The sequence below is a fragment of the Falco peregrinus genome, chromosome 7, assembly GCF_023634155.1.
Source record: "Falco peregrinus isolate bFalPer1 chromosome 7, bFalPer1.pri, whole genome shotgun sequence".
Lineage (NCBI taxonomy): Eukaryota > Metazoa > Chordata > Aves > Falconiformes > Falconidae > Falco > Falco peregrinus.
Genome location: NC_073727.1, coordinates 2,293,075 through 2,307,502, shown reverse-complemented (window position 1 = coordinate 2,307,502; position 14,428 = coordinate 2,293,075). Strand labels below are relative to the sequence as shown.

At 43.5% G+C, this 14,428-nt stretch overlaps 1 protein-coding gene across 5 annotated transcripts in view; it reads left to right on the top strand.

The window, feature by feature from the left end:
* The window catches only part of VPS54 (VPS54 subunit of GARP complex), a 53,511-nt gene that overhangs the window by 35,934 nt on the left and 3,149 nt on the right, over positions 1 to 14,428 (top strand). For all 5 annotated transcript variants that reach the window (XM_055809631.1, XM_055809633.1, XM_055809629.1 and 2 more), the window contains 8 exons: positions 393 to 505; positions 1,897 to 1,960; positions 4,116 to 4,221; positions 7,543 to 7,630; positions 9,260 to 9,381; positions 9,493 to 9,573; positions 13,113 to 13,220; positions 14,155 to 14,249. In XM_055809631.1, coding sequence (XP_055665606.1) covers positions 393 to 505; positions 1,897 to 1,960; positions 4,116 to 4,221; positions 7,543 to 7,630; positions 9,260 to 9,381; positions 9,493 to 9,573; positions 13,113 to 13,220; positions 14,155 to 14,249 — 777 coding nt within the window. The remainder of the gene's footprint in view (positions 1 to 392; positions 506 to 1,896; positions 1,961 to 4,115; positions 4,222 to 7,542; positions 7,631 to 9,259; positions 9,382 to 9,492; positions 9,574 to 13,112; positions 13,221 to 14,154; positions 14,250 to 14,428) is intronic.

Sequence of the window (14,428 nt, the reverse complement as noted above, 5' to 3'; positions counted from 1 at the left end):
AAAAAACAACCCTTGGGGAACAGCCTTCCCAGTATCATACATCAAGTCATTTTGCTCTCATCCATCAAAAGCTCTTAAAATTCCAATGATTACTCATTGCTTCGGTGGCAGTGATCTCATAAGGATCTTTATTGCCTATTGTAGTCTTTTGTTCTCTATGATAGTTTGAATGAACAAATTGTGAGATCTCTAGGCCAAGATGGTGTTTTCCTGTTTTGCTACTGCCAATTGTTGGGCACCTCTTTAAAATGAAGATGAATAACATAACATTTTGGGCCACTGGCTTTTTTTAAAATTACTGTAGTTTTGATTCTATACTGTTACAGGCAGGAAAAGCATCAAGACAAGGTGTTTCATTTTCTCAGTCTCCTCTCTTTTGTGTTTATAACTAGCCTGCTTTTGGACAACGAGCGCTGGAAGCAAGCTGAAGTTCCTGCTGAATTTCAGGATCTTGTTGATTCGGTGTCAGACGGCAGAATTTCTCTCCCTGAAAAAAAACCAGCAGGTGTGTATCTTTCCAGTCTGTGCTGGTTTTGGCTGGGATAGAGTTAATTTTCTTCTTAGTAGGTGATACAATGCTGTGTCCTACTGTTAACTGAATTTATTATCAGCAAATGCTGCTATTGAAAGTTGACAGACATATTCCAATGTCATTCTTGATCTGTGTTTGCTCAGTGTCTTCTGGGGGAATCAGAAGGAAGTTGATAGCTTTTTTTTTTCTTTTTTCTATTACCAGTGTTGAAACTTCTTGTGCTGACCTTAAAAACATGGATGTTTTTTTGAAAGCCCATTTAAGTGTTAGCACAGGGTTAGCACAGCTAATTTTTTTTATACGTGTATTCACAGTGTAGAGGCTTACAGTCTTTGTGCAAATTCAGTCTTTCCCCAGAACGTACCACTGAAGTGTTGCAAGGGCCCAAGGAGTGCGTGTGTGTGCTCAGCCCCCCTTAAACAAAGCTTGCTCCTTCCCCCTGCTTCATCTGCCACTTGTTCAAATGAAAGGCAGCATGCTGTGTGGCTGCTCATGGAAGTGAAAACTCATGTGCGCTCAATTATTTACCTTGCCACAGAAACCTCATTTGACCTCAGACAAGTCAGACTTTTCTCCTCGTGCCCCATTTCTATCTGTGCAAATTGGAATGCATGATGCATTCTTACTTTGTGGGGATACTCATCCAGTATTGCAGCGGTGAATGCGTGTGAGCAGCTAGAAGAAGAGGAAAACGTACATAGGGGGGAAGGAAAATGGCAATAGATGAGAAGGAAGAAAATATGGTAATGTCGTGGTGGAGAAACCCCGACCCCCCCAAAAGGAATACAGCAGAAACAGAGAGCGTGTTAGGCAATAATCACTCCGCTTACGGAACACCACACCAAGATATGCTCATCGACCATTGCTCTTAAAATAAGCTTTTGCAGCTTCCTTCAAGAAGACAGGAAACTGGCAGCATCAAGTTTAGCATGAAAAACTGCATCAGTAAGAGCTTCTACTCTGAAGCCTAAGGAAGAAGTGGTTTGAAGCTAAAATATTAATATACACAGCAAATCATTTGAGAATGTATAGTAGAAAACCTAATGGTGCTTTCTGCTTTTCTTCTTCTATTTGTAAACTGTTGTATTTGAAGTTTCTAAGTCTGTAATGACTGTGGGACTTTGGGGAATTTTTTGATCTAAAATCCCAGTGGATAATAAAGTAACTTTATGGGTTGTAATAATTACGATGGGTGGCCAACTATGTAATAAATATTGTAAGAGAGCAGTGCTCCCAAGATTGATTGTTGTTTTTTCAAGCCTCAGCAAGTGAACACTTAAGTTTTTAGAAATTTAGAAACTAGCAGGTTTTGTACTTGTTTTTAGTTCAACTCATCCCTTTTCCTTTCTTGCTAAAATATCTAGCTACTGAAGAAAGAAAGCCAACAGAATTTCTTATTGTTGAAGGACAAAAATATGCAACAGTTGGGTAAGATGCACTCTTTTCTCTTAGCAGTGGATTGGTTAGCAAGAACTTTTGAGTAGAACTGTGATAACAGCTTTAGCAATGTTATTTAAATAAAAAAAACCAAACCTCTCCTCTCACAGGCTAGTTTCTTTTTAGTTCTCAGTTATAAAACATTGCAAGCTCTTCTGCACATTAAGATGCTGTTTCTTTTCTGAATGACTAGGCTAAATTTATGGTTTCATTTGAATATGCGGGTTTTTCCAATTATTTCATGAAAACACATGGTCCTTAAAATACGGGTTTGTCTTTGTAGCACACTTGTTATTTCTTGCAATATAGATAATCTCTGGCAAAATCATAGAATGGTTTGGGTTGGAAGGGACCTTTAAAGGTCATCTAGTCCAGCCCCCTGCAGTGAGCAGGGACATCTGCAACTGGGCCAGGTTGCTCAGAGCCCCCTCCAACCTGGCCTGGAGTGTTTCCAGGGATGGGGCATCTCCAGCCCCTCTGGGCAACCTCTGCCAGTGTTTCGCTGCCCACATTGTAAAAAACATCTTCCTTGTATCTAGTCTGAATCGACCCTCCTTTAGTTTACGACCATTACCCCTTGTCTTATCACTACAGGCCCTACTAAAAGGCCTGTCCCCATCTTTTGAGCCCCCTTTAAGTACTGAAAGGCCGCAATAAGGTCTCCTTGGAGCCTTCTCTTCTCCAGGCTGAGCAATTCCAAAGTACATAAGTCTGCTGCTGAATGATTGCTTATCTCATTTAGTATAAGAAATAAGATACAGGCTATCTCAGAAGCTGCATACCCTGTATCCTGATTGCTTTGGATTGGAAAGTAGTTTCTTAAAGCTGGTTATATCAAAGGCATTTTAAAGTATATGATGCTCACATACTTCTTTCATTAAAAGCATGCTGTGTTTCCAAAGACTGTGAGGCTTTAGCATTAAATATGCATGAGAGTGTTTTTGGAGAGGGAGTAAAATCTGGAAAATCTCACTCCCCAGCGTCCTAACATTGATTTACCCCAAACTTAAAAGTTCTGTTTTACATAATGTCTTTGACCAGCTGTCTTTTTATGAGTTGCTTCATGATGATGCATCATTGTTCAATTAGAAACAGAAGCTGATGGCTCAGAACTACTGTGCCAGCCAACTGATATCACTGCAAAAGAGCATTTCAGGTCGAGTAGGAGCATTTGAACATGCTTTAAAGAATAAAATTTACCTAACAGATGAATGTCTTTGATAATCCATCTCAGCTCGTTTGAAACTCATTTTACTTAGCTCTGTGAAGCAATTGTCAGCTTCATGTTGGTACAAATATTTGTTTCATTTCAACACACTTCTATATACAGTTTCATTGTATTTAATCAAATAAAATGCATTCACGAAAAAAAGCCTAGATGTTCCCCCAAAATCCTCCAGCTCTTTATTTCCAGTTGGTTCTTCATCTTTCTGCACTCAACTGCCTAAAGGAAGAAAGAGATTTAACTTTTTGAAATGTTAGAGTATCGACTCTGAACATTTGATCTTGCCTTAGTTTTCCTGCCTTCTGTGTACCTGAATTCAAAGGAGAGTACCTGCTCTTTGTTGAGCCTTCTTAATTCCATCCAGTAGCTCCCAAATTCTCCAGTGCCTGCAGAATTCAAGGGAAATTACAGGTGTTGAGCACCTTTGAATTTTTGGTGCTGTTTCTTCACAGCTGCCTTCTCTGTTTGCAGCTCCTTAGCATTCATTACATCCATTTCAGTGGTGGCTGTTGTCTACATTCTGTGGATTTTTATACTTGCTCAAAGTTGGCCAGAATTATATAGTATAAGAAAGGAGCTTTGGAATTTTTGTCCCCTGCCAACATCTGTGTGGAGACTTCCAGTTCCATAGTAGCTGTTTCGGAGATTAAAAAGTTACACCAATGAAGCTATGAGATTTTTCTCTCATATACATTAAGTACTTTGTCCGCATGCCACCCTGTGGAATGAGAATTCTTTATAACTGTCATTATGTATATCTTCTTTTATGTTTTACTTCTCCTTCAGATCAGTTGGTGAGTTTGTTTAATGCTATAATCTCTAGCATTAGGTAGCTTTCTATCAACATGACTGGCCTGTGTTTGATTTTTCAACATCATCTGTGCACTGAGATGACATATTTGGCTGTTTCCTCTCTTGTAGGACAGTATTGCTGTTAATAAGAATAATCCTTGAATACTGCCAGTGTGTGGATAACATTCCTTCCATCACCACTGACATGCTTACCCGCCTGTCTGATTTACTGAAGGTATGACACTAAATGTACTGTCTGCGCTAATCAGGGGTATTCAGGGCACGCAACGTGTCTTACTGTCTATAATGCTTCACATGTGTTTTATGATTTCATATCAATTACAGAAAATGTATAGAAATTATTGCATTTGTTACTACACCATAAAGCGGCCTTTTAAGCTAAGTGCATTAAAGATGCAATTTATTGTATGTATTAACTTCAGGAAGGCTGTCTTTCCTCTTGTTCACCTGGAGTATTGGAAATCCCATCTAGTAGTGTTTGTCAAAACTGCCTGTCCTTCAAGCTGGGTGTAGGATTAATGCTGCTGAAGAAAAAGCAATTTGATCCCAGGTGCCACAGAAATATATCTATATTCAGGAAGGAAATGAGGCCCTTGGTTTTTACAAGTCAGTAGAGGTATAGTCAGTAGAAGCATGAAAAATAGTATGGGATGAAGCTTCTGTTGTAAAATGTGAAGATGATGAAAGACCAGGACCTTTTTGTCATTTATTTCTCGCTAGAGAAGAGGAAAGCCGGTAGAGCACAGATACTGCAAGGTGATATAAGTAAACAATAATAAAAGGAGCACAGGAATGCACTTTAAAGCTGTCACATATATCTATATATCTATATATAATAATCTAGGCTCCAAAACCTAGCAGTTAATTTATTTCAAGGTTTTCACTTGTATCTTTGCCCGCAAAGGTTATGTCAGGTATTAAGAGTTCTGAAGACAAGCATAATCGATAAAAGATTAATAGATTCTACTCTACAAAAGTATATTTTACATAAGGTGGGGGATGGAGGAGGGGAAACACACGACAGAAGATGGACCTTTAAATAATCTTCACGTTGGTAGTTCTTGTCTGAATAACCAGATGCAGGAACACTCCTCCCTGCAGCCAATTCAGATTCATGCCCAGACCTTCCCGTCTGAAAGCACTATCGCACTATCCAAGCCCATCGGTCAGGCTGGGACTGGGGATGCCCCTCTTCACCTCTCTTTCTCCAGCTGCTGCTTCATTTAGGTCTCCCAGCCCCTTTTTGCAGGCGGGCAGGACGGCAGCAGATGCCTCAAACTCAGCCGGACTTGCATCTCTGTGTTAATTCTCTCTCCCTACCATATCTTGTTCTAGCTCTGTGTCATTTGTGTTTTACTCCTTGGTATCCAAACACTGTGTGCAGTCTCATTATTGTCTTTCCTGTCTGGCAGCAAGGTGCCATCAATTGGAGAGATGACAAGAACAAGTAGCAAAAACGAAAGGTCATTTATTACACTTTGAACAAAATAAGACCACTCAAGGTGTCCTTGCAGGTCACCGCTTTTTGTTTGACAACTGTCAGAGCCAGCAAGCTTTGAAGGTAGCCAGAGCTAGGCTTTATTGTGCTGGAAACTGCAGAGTGTTCCCAGGTCATGAAATTCCAGGCTGTTTTGAACTATGGCTGCAACCAGAGTGAAATGACACCTGTGTATGGGCAAAACCAGCACTGCGATGACTGGAGCTGCTCAGCGGGTGCCGAGGAGAAGGCTCCAGCCCCGGTGCCCGAGCTCCGCGGTGCTTTCCTCCAGGCAGTCACAAGGAGGGGGTGTTGCTCCTTTGATGTTTCAGCCGTGCTGCTGCCTCGCTGCTTTGTCTGCAACAGGCCGTCCGGTAACTAGGGTGGATGAAAGGCAGGGGGAGAGTACCAGTGTCTTATCATCCTTTATAGAGCGTGTTTTTAATGGTCTGCCACGCAGTCATACCTCAGAGGAGCTTAGGCTGTGTAGGGTGTATCTGTCGTTGGCTCAGTGGATCTACTTCTGAAGTCCACCAGGAGGCAGAAGAAAAGGTCTTGCTTTTCAGGAGGAGGAGATGAAGGTGTGTCAGCCCGTCACAGGCCTGACTTCTGTCTGAGCAGAGTAGATTGTGCCTCTTCCGGGTCAGGAGCCACACGTAGCTCAGGTTCGGTTGTGGCACTGGGTCTGGGTTGCTTTCCTGGTCCCAGATCCACCACTCTGGTGGCCCAGAGTGGGTGTGTGGGGTTCACCGTGTATCCTCTGTGGTCCTGAGTTTTGTGACTGACTGCAGGCAACAGCCAGAAAAATTGTTTCCTGATTTTACTCAAGGGGAGGGTTGAAATTTTGAGTTTGTTCATGCGTTATTCTGAAGCAAGACCTGTGAAGCAGGATTGTGGCCCACAAAAAAAAGGACCTGTATTTGGGGGAAATCCTCTTGTATTGCAGACACAAGCTGCAGGGCAACCTTGTCACAATTCCCTGTGAATCCTTCAGGTGTGTGAGAAAGGGTCAGGTCTCTGTAGGTTTTGCCCCTCAGTCAGCAAGGTCAGTTCTGTTCAAACATGAGCCCTGGGTCTTCTGCTCTCCATTCAGTGCAGGAATCGGGGACAACAGCAATGCCTCCTCTGTCTCTGTTGCATCACCCAACCAGTCTAAAATATCTGATGCCTCAAGCTGGGTGGGTGATGGAGCAGAATGCCAAAATAAGGCAGAATATGCTAACAGGATCCGTCTTGCTGTCCAGATGCATTTAATGATAATTTCTTTTCTCCTGTAACTAAGTTAGGAAGATTAAGTCAGAAGGCAGCCACTATACCTGGAATTCTTACAGAACTGTTCTTTGATGTGGCTTAACATCTTCTGTGCATCATTTCTTAATCTCAGTATTTTGTAGTGTTGCAGACACAGATTCGGCCTGCTCGGCAGCAGTGAGTTTCAGTACTTTTAAAGTTTTCATTAACAGCAGCAGTGAGGAAGGTCTGGAGCCAGGGCAGAAACTTGTTCTTCAGGTATTTTCCATTCTGATATTACACTTGTCTACTCAGCAAAACTAGTGAGATCCTTCCCCTTCACTCCATCCAAGGTCCTGGTTTGAGAAGTATGTTTTACAGATTTCTAGTACAAAGTTGTTCTTGTGTACAGCTTTCAAAGCAAGGCTGAACATAGCTAACTAGTTTTCACACTGAGAGAAGCCTCACCCAAAGTTCCCGTAGAGAAGCAGAAGTTAGTCCCTGAATTGAAATCACTGAATAGCTGTTTTTAATAGCAGTATTTCTGCTTCCCTTTGCTGAAATGCTGCCTCGAGTGCTTTAGCTTAAGCCAAGTCAAAAAATACTACGGGCCAGAGACTACTGAGAGTGGTGAAAAAGTTCCCATTGTCTTACTAGTTAGCAGTCGTGGGCTCCTCTGTGGTGAGGAGTATGTGAAACTCTGGAGCTGGCCTTCATAATAATAGATTTAATCTTGCAAAGTTCTGTTGACGGTGTTTCTAAACTGTGGTTATGTGTAGTTGTTAAAAGAGCCAGCATGCGTTTTCACTATCTTTTTCTTTCTCACAGTATTTCAACTCTCGAAGTTGCCAACTAGTGCTTGGAGCTGGTGCATTACAAGTTGTTGGTTTGAAAACAATCACTACAAAAAACCTAGGTATGGATTTCTCTATTTAAAATGTCAAAGCTTGTTCTCCTGCCTGTTAAAAAGGAAAAAAAAAAAAACCAACACAAAAAAAACCCTAAACATTTATGATAAGCTATGTTTGTGTTGTGGTCCTGTGCACAGAACACAGGGTGGTAAGACCTTGCAAGTTAGGGGTTAAAATATGCATAAAAACTAGTGAGTTGTCTGATTAAGGGGTGCACTAAAATCCTTCAAATTCCTTTGCTGTTTACTGGATCACTTTAAATACAAAGCTTCACTGTGTTACATGAAGGGAAACGTAAGAACAAATATATAGGTGAGCAAGTTTTCCATGAAAACGTCTTGACCGTGGGAAGATGTAGTTACTTTTTCAGTGGTGACTTTGGCATGCTTAGGAGCTGCTTAGTGTTCAGATCTTGAGACTGGAGGTACACAGGTAGAGGAGTGCAGCCAAACCCCTGGCTCCCCCTGCACTTCGCTGAGCTGTGCTGTCCCGTCTGCCCTGGGGTGCTGTATTCTGTAGTGTCGTGTCCACATACAGCTCTTGTGGGTTATAACTGCGCGTCAGTAATGCACGAAATCATTTCTGTGGGTGGCTCTGAATCGAATAGTTAGCCTTTATGTGGCTAGATGTCCCAGCGCAGTCAGGTAACTTACGGCTCTGTGACTGTGTGCTGAATCCAAACTACGATTTGGGCTTTAGTTTCTCATTTTCAGCATGTACCTATTCAGCTGAGTTGCCAGCCCCAAGGTACCTGCCTGGACTGCTTCCCCTGCTCTGAAAAGCTGGGGAGAACTAGGTGCCTGGTTCCGTGCTACAGAAAAGTCTGACACGCTGGTTGAGACCCCTGTTTTTAAACTATCTCCAAATTTAGAGCCTTTGGTTGATGGGTTGAAGCAGGTATTTGAACTTGCGGTTCCCATGTTTCAGGGTGTCCTGATTACCAGCCTGCATTTCCCTTTTTGAAAGGGACTAGCTTGAGGAGGATGGGTTGGGAGGCTTCCCCCCAAGGGGCTGCGGCCATAGTGTGTGAGCAGAGAAAAGTTGGGGTGGATCCTTGCTCCAGAGGGCTTGGCCAGTGGGGTGACCATGCTGGCACCACCATGTGTCCTGCTGCCAGCCCAGGCCCTGTCAGCCGCAGGAGAAGCCTGGTTGTGGGAACTGGGCCAGCACCGCAGGCAGGAGCAGACTGGGCAGCTGAGCACTGGCAGGGCAGGGTGCTTAGGTAAACCTCCTGCAGAAGTAGTATTGATGCCTTGAGAATACGGCTGCTGAGGTGAGGTAGCTGATGAGTCAGGTCTTTTGAGATCTCCCCGATGTCTACATGTGCTCAGGGCTCAAAATGTCAAGTAGACACTTAAAGCCTCTTGTAAAATTAGTCCCTTGTCCCATATCTTAGAGAAGCTGGGTGTGAATGGCCGGGTACCAGTCTGGTGTCTTCACTGGATGGGGTTTCCCAGTGGAAGCAAATGTTTACCTCTTCCCCCCCCCCCCCTTTTTTTTTTTTTAATTAAAAAAGCATGTTAAATTGTGTCAGATACGTTATTTATGTTAAAAGAGATACAGTCTATACAAAATGACTCTTCTTGTGTAATAATTAAGTTATTTTTCTTTCCCTCTCGCTTCTGGATTTACAGCCCTTTCTTCACGTTGCCTACAGCTAATCGTACACTACATTCCTATTATCAGGGCTCATTTTGAAGCTCGACTGCAGCCGAAGCAGTTTAGCATGCTCAGGCATTTTGACCACATTACGAAGGTAATTCTTTTGGCATTTGCTAATTAAACACGAAGTTCTGCTTTTCAACTGTGCTCTGAAGAATATGAATGCCATTAGATAGTGAATAAAACCTGCTTTCTTCCATTACAGGATTATCACGACCACATAGCTGAAATTTCAGCAAAGCTTGTTGCCATAATGGATAGCTTATTTGACAAACTATTATCCAAGGTAATGATTTATGGAAATAATTATACATTCTCGAAATTGCAATTGGAGGTCTAATTATATACAGTCTAGATGTTTCAAATGGAGTCTTAACCTTTCCTAATCAGGACTTGTTTGAACTTCTTTAAACTGTATAAACACAAAGCTCTGTGCTGTACTTGTCAATGTGTTTTGTCTCTAACGTTTGCCACCTGGGTGTCATTCGCCTTCACCCACACAAAAAAGATTGTTCGTTTACTCCTTCAGCAGTAACAGAAACGTTTTGTCTGGCCAGATGCTCTGGTGTTTAGAAACTGAAGTGCTCTCCTACCCTCAGTAGTTTTATCCGCTGACAGCTCCTGTCTGCAGCCAGACTGAGCCAGTTCCTGTTCCCTGATTTTCCTGACCGTGTGTCTTTGGAAGTGGGGAGCATGTAATTTCCTGCAGCTGAGGAAACAGCAAAAAACTGCTGGGGAGAAAGAGTTTTTGGAGGGGAAGGACCAGCCCATCTGTTGGGCTGCAGGCCTGGGGACTAGAGCCCTGTGCTTAGCAGTTCCCGCTGTGTGGCAGCGTTAGTAGGCATCCTGTGCCGTGCTGGTAGCGTTTGTGTTTGAACACCGGGCAGTACAGCGGGTTGGTCCTGGGCTGATCCCTCACTGTGACCCAGCTCACGGCGAACCACGCTGCCAGAGCCTGCCCCACGGTGGGACTTCTGGGCCCGCAGACCCCATGCATACAGTGCACAAGCTTTTAAAGCTTAGTGTTTTGCTTTGGATCTTATGCTCTTGGGAGGGGGGTGGAGAAGAAAAGCAGTCCCATGGTGGGAAAAATAAATTAATTCTTTAGTGACAGACTTGATGATTGGCCTGGACCAACCTCTTCCTTGTAGGAAAGACCTCATGAGAAGCACAGGTTGTGGACACGCCAATGGGGGCTGTAGTGAGGCCACTGCAACACGTAGCATTTATGTCTTTCTTGTTGTTTCTATTATGTTATTGTTTATTTTATGTTGTGCTGCTTCTTTTCATCTGTTTCTTTGGGCTATCAAATGGTGTTACCTAAACTTAGGGGAGAAAAATACCAATGGTTTCCCCACCCCCTGTTGTGTTTATACTTTTGAAAACATGTTTATGCCCGTTTCTAAAGGTGTTCTTTTGGTGTTTTTTCCCCAAAGAAAAATACCTGTTCTATTAAGTAAGATGGCTTTTTGGTCACTTTGCCTTTACCTCTTGAAAATAAAAAAAAAAAAAACCAGCAACAATTTAATTATTGATACTAAGCAAGTTAGCCCGCGACAAACAAGTAACAGTTTATGTTCTTGATGTTAGGAAGTATCCATCCCTTACTGTCCCTCCATCTTTACATCCCATTCTCCCCTTAGCTGGCATGAGATACAAACTGAGAATATTCCTGTCCTTTAGAGCTCTGAAAGGCTGAGTGGGAGCGCCTGGCTCACGTGAATGCAACCCACAGGGTACAGGAGGGAAGGAGACCGTGTGTTGATTTGCCTTCATTCCTGACAGACCCTGTAACTGGGCTCATCTTGTTCCCGAAATAATGAAATCTTGGCACTGAAAGCTGTGAAGAACATAAACCCAGGAACTTTGCAAATGGGCATGTCAGTGCAACTGTGTCAGTGTGTTCTTTGGTTTCCATGGGTTTTGTGAGAGTCCAAATACTTCAGTGCTTTGTGGATAAAGTGGTCACCTGCTTTGAAGTGTGTAAATCTGAATGAGAAAGCAAGCGAGTTTCATAGCAGTGGGTGTCCAGCGTGCTTTGAAAACAAACATTGCACAGTCTAGAAACCTGCTTTGTACGAGAGGCAGTTTGATCCCGTAGGTGGGACGTTGACCTGATACCTGGGTAACGTGGGCAGGTTACTTGTGCGTTTCCAGGCTGTGCTTCCCTGTGGGAGCTCTGCGGAACAGGAGCCGTCTTGGTCTTCACACGGTGCCACTGTGATGAGGCTGCGCTCAGCAGGGCGTTTGACAGCAGCACGGACAGTTCCCAGCATCTGTCTGTTAACTTGGGCAGGGAGAGAAAACAGGAACAGGGGTATTTAACAGATCTAATTAACAAGTGAAAAAGGCGTAGGTTTTTAAAAAGGAATACATGTTCATGGAAAAAAATCCAGTGTGATTCACTCCTGTGGGAGTTTCCCATCTTGTGACTGTTTGGACAGAGGAGCGGTAAATTTTTGTCTGATCCCTCACGGTGTTACAGGCCGTTGACCTTAGCTGGAGATAAAAATGGCCAGCACCTTGCAGGGCTGGAGCTCGTGTTTCTTTCTGGTGCCGTGACTTTTTCCCCATCACGATGGAGAGTTTGATTTGTCTGTAGTCGTGCAAGAGCCATTGCTGCAGCTTGCAAGATACTGGAAAATTGTAAATCACTGGTTGTCTAACTCGGATTGAGGCACGATCCTGTGCACTGTGCCGTTGTCCCACGCAGGAGGCAGCGCTCCTGGAGTAGTAAGCACTGCTCTTCTGCTACTTCTCCTGTCAAAATTAGGTCACCGGTTTGGCTTTCCTGCGAAGACTTTCTCCAAACTCCCCGTTGCTTTTTTTTTTTTTCTGTCGCACTGAGGCAAGCTTTTTGTCTTTCACAATTCAGGCTAGCGTAAGAGAGAGCATCTCCTCCAATGTGCTTGTAAATAATTTAGTTGTAATGATTCAGCTTTTCCACTGAATTGTGCAAGGCTCTATGGGGAAGCATCACCCTGCCGAAGGTCACCCTGTGCTGGCGCGGCCTCTCCAGCAGGCACGGAAGAGCTGGCTTCCCTGGGCCTGGCACAGCTCTTCAAAGTGCTTCGGAAATCACATTCAGATCTTCCCTATCCAGGGTGAGGGCGTAAGAATTTTGTTCCCTTTGCAGCAAATCTCATGCCATCTGGTGGTTTCCAGTGTCTTGGTTCTTGGATTTCAGTCTACTTTGTTCTTCAAGGTATTTTTGCAGTGGTTTTGTGCATGGGTTTTTTGGTGGTTTTTTGAATAGCTAATATTGAGTTTTCAGGAAGTTCCATCTCCTTGTGCTTTCCTTCTCTCTTCAGAAATGCGGATGCATATGGTGTTAGAGAGGCAGTATTTTCTCATTTAGTACTTGGGGGGCACGTTCCTCGGAGGTAGAATTGCTCGTCTGTCATTGACTCGTGCAGATCTAAAGGAGAGGGCTAGCTAGCAGGCACCTGGCGGGCACCTGTGTGGCTGGCGTGGTGGTTGTTCTCTGCAGCTGCAATTCATAGGGTAATGGAAACCGACTAAAAGTAACAAGCAAAGAGAAGAAGTAACAGAGATGAACAGATGAATTTGGGAAATCCGCAGATTTCATACTGCTTTGAATGTTACTGTTTGCTTATAAAGCAAAAGTGCTAAAAGATTGTGTGATGTGAGTCCTTGGCTGAGTCAGATCGTGCCCAGCAACCGTTTTAATTTGTGATAGGCTAAATGAACCTTGATTCCTGACATCATTAGCAACGCAGGGCTTCAGATGGCTGTTGGAGACTCTCTTATGTAAACCGTTGTACAGTGGTGGAAAGGAGTAACTGGTTGTGGTTTTATTTCCAGTATGAAGTGAAAGCTCCTGTTCCTTCGGCATGCTTCAGGAATATCTGCAAGCAAATGGCAAAGATGCATGAAGCTATCTATGACCTCCTTCCTGAGGAGCAAACTCAGGTGAATGTTATTTTTGAGATTCATGTAATACCTCCTTTGCAAATGCACATGAACTCCGTAAGAAGAGACTTCTGCTTTATCGGGGGTGGGGGTGGAGTGGAATTCTTTTTTTGAGTCTTCGTGAAACTCACACATTAAAGGGGCTGGCAGCAGTCATGCAGACAGCTCGGTCTGAATCGAAGTGCAGGGATGTGCAGGGAGAGGGATGAGACATGAAAAGAACTGACTGATTCCCGCATTTTGAGCTGCATTTTAATGTCGAGAGAGGCGAATCTGCAATCTGGGAATTGGTGCTGAAATTGTGCACCAATGGCAACACTCTGGGGCTGGAGTGCAGCCCTTTTAGGGAATTCTTCTGCAGCGCTGCTCAAACTTGGTGGCTTCCGGAGGTCCCTAGATGTATTATGCAGCCAGATTGTACCAGATGTGCCTTTTCAGTATTTTGCTGCAGTCGCTGCTGCTGCAGAGTTGTAAATCTAAGGACAGGAAGGACTGATCCAGTCACTGAATACACTAAGTTGTAGTTTTTCTTTTGCACTAAATTAAATGGTCCCTTCAGAGTGTTTTTCACGCTTCCTTTTGGACAAAATACTTTTAAGTGGTTATAGTACAGGGAAAAGATTTGTTAGCTTCTAGCCTTAATACAAGTTGCTAGATGTTTCAGATAACAAGAAAAATTCATGCTCCAAACAATGTGTCCTCTAAGTGCAACGCATAACAACTAAGGGAGGGTGTACGCTGTCCTGTGTGTTATAAATTGTATGTGGCCAGAAAGGTTAGGAGGCCGAAGGACTGGCAGAAGGCAAAAATCACATGAATTGCAAAAATAATGCTGAAGGTTAGTAATTTAAGGTGTTGGCAGTGGGTTTCCTCTCTGTAGGCAGTGATGGAAGCAGGGGGATGGTTCCTTACTCTGTTCTGTGGTTTCTTCTAGATGTTGTTTTTACGAATTAACGCAAGCTACAAACTTCACCTGAAGAGGCAGCTGGCCCACCTAAACGTAGTCAATGATGGAGGACCTCTGAACGGGTATGTTTAGGTACTATTTTTATAATGCTTAATTTAAATAAGCAGGTTTTGTCTTCTGCAAGAAAGTTGTGATGGCAGAAGGCAGCCACGCTCCGTGTTTGAGTATGTCCCATTTGGGGCTTTCTCATAGTAGAGGACGTGACTTGTGCCCTTCCATAGTAACCAGGAATACCCTCGGC